The sequence below is a fragment of the Pinus tabuliformis genome, chromosome 3_1, assembly GCF_031772625.1.
Source record: "Pinus tabuliformis cultivar Carrire ecotype Pingquan chromosome 3_1, CPIR1, whole genome shotgun sequence".
Lineage (NCBI taxonomy): Eukaryota > Viridiplantae > Streptophyta > Pinopsida > Pinales > Pinaceae > Pinus > Pinus tabuliformis.
The window spans coordinates 629,281,807-629,288,083 of NC_142301.1; the positions used below are offsets into that span (position 1 = coordinate 629,281,807).

Consider the following 6,277-nt stretch of genomic DNA (forward strand, 5'->3'; position numbering starts at 1 on the left):
AGATGCATCCTCCCAAGTATTGTGAGAAGCAGCCGAAGGTAAAATAGTATTCCAAAGATTCTTTGCCACAGAGCATTCCAAAAATAAATGTGAGACAGATTCATCGTAGCATTTGCAGAGACAAGACCAGAATGGGTCGTGCTGTGATCGCTTGAGGAGGTTGTCTCCTGTGGGTATTTTGTTTCTTAGAATGGTCCACATGAGCAACCTACTTCTTGGTGGGGCTTTGAGCTTCCAGAGACTTTTCCACCAAGCTTCGAGTGCATGCGGTTTGCTATCTTCGGTCAGAACAAGACATCCTTCCTTAGAAGTATATCTCCCAGATTTGGAGAAAGCCTAGATAATCTCATCTTCTCCCTCGGTTATTCGGATGTGAGCTTCAGTAAGAGCTCGAATATAGTCGTTCCAATACTAAATCCATTGATGTGGAATGTTCAGCCTGTGGGCCGATTTCCAAGCCTATTGGAGGAAGGTAGTATGGTCGGCATCCACAATATGGTTCATATGGGATATGTTTGCTGCGTGAAGATGATTTATGAGATCATTTGGTAGCCTATGCATATTCCCACAACCAATTCAAGGGTCAATGCCCACCCTTACTGCTGAACTTGATTGAATTTTCTAGGTAAGACCAACTCTGATGGGATCCAGTGCTTTAATCACAACCTTCCATATGATCGATGTCCCTGTAGTGAGTCTTTGGGGCCTTCTGATCCAGTCCATAATCTGTAACAGGGCAATGTATTTAGAGGCAGTCACCTTAGTCCAGAGAGTAGATGAAGTAATGAGCTGCCATCCGAGTTTTGCAGCTAGAGCAGAGGAGAAGTCCTCTAGCTTCTTAATGCCCCAACCCCCCATTTTTTTGGTAGATTTAGAGCATCCCATTTTACCCAGGCAAAAATCTTTCCCGATCGATTGCCCTTCCAAAGGAATCTGCAGCAAAGAGCTTGTATCCTAGCTAGGATGCGTCTGGGGATCCAAGATAGTGACATCTAGTAGACCGGAGTGGCCTCCATAATGCTTTTTATGAGCGTAAGTTTGCCAACCCTGGAAAGATATTTGAAGTACCAGGTGTTAAGTCTCTTCTCCATTTTAGCAATAAGCCAAGTCCAGTCAGCAATTCTATAACCCAAGGGTTTTAGCTTGTATCCTAGGCATTTTAGACCCTCCTCCAGTCTCAGGGGGGTAAAACGAAATCTTTGCAATGCAAAATGGGTCTCATGTTGTGTGCATCCTGCTGCTGTCAGAGTAGATTTTGAATCATTGATAGTCATTGCTGTAGCCACTTGAAATAATGAGAAAGTAGCTTTCATGATTGACAAATCCCCAATGCCTCCATTTAGAAAAATCAAGACATCATCCACAAAAAGTAGATGTGTGAGAATACAGTCTTCAATGATTTTAATTCCCTGTAGTCTGCCCCTTCTGTGTTCTTCTTTGATAAGTCTACTGAGTCCTTCCATGACTAGGAGAAAGAGTAATGGTGACAGGGGTTCGCTCTGTCGAAGACCTCTTTCTAAATAAAAGAAGGGAGATGCGCTTCCATTAACCAGGACACTGAAGGGTATGTTAGTAATGCAGCTCATGATCCATTTAATAAACATGAATGGGAATCCTAGATGAGTTAACAACATTCTAATATATAACTAGTTTACTCTGTCGAAAGCCTTTGAGAGGTCAACTTTAAGGATCATACCTTTGCATTTCTTGATATGCAGAGTGTGTAATACCTCATGTGCAGTTCCCACTGCCTCATGAATTTGATGGTCTTGTAGGAAGGCAAATTGTTCAGGTGAAATATGCTTGGAAAGTATGGGCCTCATCCGATTTGCAATAATCTTCGCTATGATCTTGTATATGTAGTTACACAGTGAAATAGGCCTATATTCATCATATGAGGTTGGGTTATCTGATTTGGGGATGAGCGCAATAAAAGTAGAGGTGAGAGAAGCAGCCAGCTTGCCATTTATCCTGGTATCCTCTATGACTTTTAGGAGGTCTGCGCCAAGAGTCTCAAAGAAAGCCAGGAAGAACTCAATTGTCCATCCATCTGGCCCAGGGCTTCTGTCTTTTTTGAACCACTTGAGAGTGGCTTCCAGCTCTCCCAGAGAGACTTCCTTTGTCAGTTCCCTTTCCTCCTCTTGATCCACAAATCATGGGAAGAGCTGTGCCACTTGAATAATTTCAGCCAGGTTTACTTCCCAAGGCGCACTGTAGATTTTTTTGAAATATGAGGTTGCCAGTGATGCCAGATGCGGGAAGGTGTTGACAGAATGGCCATGATCATCCTTTAGCTGCCAGATTGTGTTAATAGCCTTCCTCCCATTGGCATATTTGTGATAGAACTTAGTATTATCATCCTCTTCTTGCGTCCAAATCGCTCTACTTCTCAGTCTCCAGACTTCTTCGCGGTCCTTAAGAATTTTTCCTCTCGCTGTGTAAAGTGAGGAGATCCTATCCTTGTGTTCATTTGATCTGTGTATCCCCCCATGATTATTTTCAAATGTTGCTATGTTAGCTTCGATTTGCCTCAGGGATTGATCATCTAAGATTCTTTTATTGTGTGCCCAAATTTTGGACAGCTTCTTCAGCTCCGAGAGATTGTGCACGAAACCATTTATAATGTTCCCCCTAGCCCCAGGTGGGTTGGACATCCAAAAGTCTGTGACCATACAAATGTAAGAGGCTTCCTTCAGCCAAGCTGAGCATAATTTATATGGACCTTTGGGTTTAGCTCGACCCCCATCTATTTCCATGTATATTGGTAGGTGATCGGAGATACCTCCCGATCCCACCCATTGTCTGATATTGTAGCCATATTCCAATAAATTCTCCTTGACCAGAAAACGATCTAGTTTGCGAGCCAGGCTATCATCCCCTGTCCTATTGTTCCTCCAGGTTGCTTGGATCTTTGTAGAGGGGATGTCTATCAGATGGTGGGATTCCAAAGTAGTTTCAAAGTATTTCGAAAGAGGATCTCTTTGTGCTCGATGACCCCAGGATTCAGAGTGGCTGATTGAGAAGTTAAGATCTCCACCCAAAATGATATTGTCCATTTGTAAAATGTCAGATCCTAATAATTTGTCCCAGAAATTGGGCCTGTGGTGACATGGTCCATAAATGTTGAAGATTTGAAAATCCATAACCAGATCTACTGAGTGTATATCTGCTCCGATGTGCCCAGACCCTCCCCAACAGTTGAGTAGTTTTATGGAGCAGGAATTGTATCCCATTGTTATACCCCCAAATCTGACATGGGCATCAAGACAAGTAAACGCCCATCCAAGTAGCATTGTTCCAAGGGTGTGAGATATGGCATCAGCAGGTCCAAGAGCTATAAGAATATGCTATCTAAAGGATCGGCTGCAAGTAACTGACGAAGTGCTAATTTTTTATCGGGCTTAGCTAGCCCTCTACAGTTAAATGAGACAATCTTCATGGGGGAGGCGCTATGGGGGCGTCTCTTGCTCTAAGTACCCCAAGGATGGTAGCTTGTCTGCCGGATGCAATCTCATCTCCAGCCAGGCTTATGCTTTCGTAAGAGAGGAAGGTCGACCACGCGGGATCTTAAGCGGAAGAGGGGAGGGGACGAGGTCGAGCTCGACATGGTCCGATGCCTGATGATTAATCTTAGATCAGGTCAGATACCCAGTGGAGGGGAGACTAGAGACAGATGCAGGTGGAGGAAGCGAAAGTGATGCAGAAAGGGTGGAAGGGGTGGGGGAGAAAGAGGAAAGGGGGGAACCAAGAGGGCAGGACAAAGGGATAGAGGATGAGGGGAGGGTAGCTGATCCCAAACCAATGCCAGGGGTTGAAATAATAAAATCAAGAACATAAGAGCTTAAATGTGAGGAAACAGATGTGGAAATGCGCTTACCAAAGTGTTTGCATCCCCGGCAGCCACCTTGGATCTAGTGTGTGGAGGAGAAGGTGGTCTATGTGGAGGTCTGCCTCGCTTTTTCGGGATAGGCTGTGAGGGGGCCGCTTCCTTGGCTGAAGGTTCCGCCTGGACTTCTGAATCAACATGTTGGGGCTGTTCCCCATGCTTCGGCGATGCCTGAACCGGTGGTTCCTTTCCAGGTGCCTTCCTGTTTGCTTGCCCATTGAGAGGGCAGTCCTTGAATAAATGCCCAACTTTGTGGCATCTCCTGCACCTGAAAGGGACTCCCTCATAGTCAAGAGTCTGTCTCCTGGTGGAATTCCTCCACTGAATGTTGATATGCTCCAGCAGACCGTCCGTAGTATCCATATGCACCAATATCCTTGCGTATGCCATACGCCCAGTGGTTTGGTAGGATTTATCAAATGTTAAGAAGGTACCTAGGGCATTTCCAATGTGCCTAAAAACATCCTCCGTCCAGAAATGTAACGGTAAACCAGGGAGGCGGACCCAGAGGGGGCCAACATCCACCCGTTCTTGTTCTGGATCGAACAAGGGAGTCCATCTTCGCAGAAGAACCGACGCCTGATCAATATGCCATATCATGGAGAGCACCCAATTGGTGTGTTCCAACCTGTCAAAACGTAGAGCAAACCAGCCTTTTACAAAGGTCTGTACGAAAGGAGGGTCGTTCAGGTGATGGCCCCAAACCTCAGATGCCCATTGTTGTAGCCTCTCTACATTGTAATGTCTGCCTCGGACTCGACCCACTAAAACCTTCTCAGTTGTATCCATGGAGTCGAGCAGCTGCATGTCCTCAGTCAGTTTGAGGAAGACCTCGCAGACTTTTATCTTGAGGCACTTCTTCTTCCTAGATGCCCTTGTTCTCTTTGCTTCGGTGTGCTACTGTGTTGCCGTCGAGTGTGGGGGAACCCTAGATCCAGGCGGAGCCGTCAATGGCACAGAGGCAAAAATGCCGGAAATGGGGGAAATGCCTGTGAGGTTACCTAGTGGAGGAGTGGATGAGGTCGGCGGAGCGATTGGGGTGGACACAGGAGTTTTTGAAGCTGAGAGGTGGTCCACCGAAGGGTTGCATGAATCAGTCAATGGCGGATTCGAAACCAGGACCTCCGAGAGGGTTTGATCGCTAGGGTTTGGTGGGAGGTCCACGAAACTGAGCGAGGAAGGCGATAAGGGCTGGGAGATGAGGTCTGACAGAGACAGGGCATCTTCTGGGAGGGTTACAGAGGAGACCTTGGTGCTGGAGATGGAGGGCAAAGCATCGATGACTTCAGAAAGTTCGCTGTCGAAGGAAAAAAAAATAGCCAGAGAAGAATGTGGTTGTGTCTAGATAGGCACGTCCTCCAACGGATCCGCCGAATAATCTATTAATTCTTCCATAACTGTCACAACCGATTTGCGCCAGCTGCCTGCAGGGGTGATGGGGCTCCCGTAGCTGTAACTGTAATGGCGATAGTGGCGGGCGTAATACAACTTAGCTAAAAAACAAACCCTTCAGCAAGAAAATGTCGCATGTGATCATGCCCGTCAGAGAAGCTGAGGTGGGTTATGGGCTGTGCGGCGGAAGCGGGTCCGTTACGGTGGGAGAAGCTGGAACCGTACTGCATCTTCTGAGCTTGACCGCAGACAGTCCCGGCCTGAAAACCCTCTCGTCATTGCAACTTTTATTGTACAATAAAGCTTTGTGTAATCTTTCCAGACGCGAAGTCTCTCAAATATGTACATATTTTTGCAAAAATATTAGCCTAGATTTAAATAAACCTATGATTAAATCTATTATACTTACTTTGGTGATTACATTTTATAAATTATACAATAATTTAAAATAAAATATATTCACTGTATAAAACTTGTATATATATCAATATAAATGTATTAATATTTATATATATTAATATATATGTATTAATTTTTATAAGTTTATATATATATATAGACACAAACATACATACACACTTTATACCATGTATATATTTTAAACTTGCATTGTAAGTAAAACACATGTATAACTATAACTTTTCACTATAACGCACACACACACATACACATATATCTTGGCATTTTCATTATAACTTCTTCTTCTTCTTTCTTTTTTTTTTTTTTTCTCAGGAAACTTTAGACCATGAAATTGATACCACATGAGGGCGAAATCATGATGAACATCTGGTTACTATTTCAGACCTTGGTTCACTATATTTTCAAAGATATGTTCCAAGGAAGTTAGGGTTTCTGCATGCTCTAGAATTCAATCTCAAACAAGTGTTCAAGGGAAAATTGTCATAACTTTCTCTTTGAGCATCGAAATTGAATGTTGTAAAAAGTTACTGAAAGTAGATAGACTGTAATTTCATGGGTAAGGTTTTCAGGGTCAAAGGT

The 6,277-nt window shown here is 44.2% G+C and overlaps 2 protein-coding genes across 2 annotated transcripts; both read right to left on the reverse strand.

Moving 5' to 3' along the window:
• Positions 1–992: 992 nt before the first annotated feature.
• LOC149188624 (uncharacterized) lies at positions 993–1,463 on the reverse strand. Its single transcript, XM_089410022.1, has one exon. The coding sequence runs from the start codon at positions 1,461–1,463 to the stop codon at positions 993–995; it is 471 nt and encodes a 156-aa protein (XP_089266148.1).
• Positions 1,464–2,153: 690 nt separating this feature from the next.
• LOC149188625 (uncharacterized) lies at positions 2,154–3,293 on the reverse strand. The gene has a single exon (XM_089410023.1). The coding sequence runs from the start codon at positions 3,291–3,293 to the stop codon at positions 2,154–2,156; it is 1,140 nt and encodes a 379-aa protein (XP_089266149.1).
• Positions 3,294–6,277: the final 2,984 nt, after the last annotated feature.

Coding starts and splice junctions, on each gene's coding strand:
- LOC149188625 (XM_089410023.1), bottom strand. CDS start 3,293: ATGCTACTTGGATGGGCGTTTACTTGTCTTGATGCCCATGTCAGATTT.
- LOC149188624 (XM_089410022.1), bottom strand. CDS start 1,463: ATGGAAGGACTCAGTAGACTTATCAAAGAAGAACACAGAAGGGGCAGA.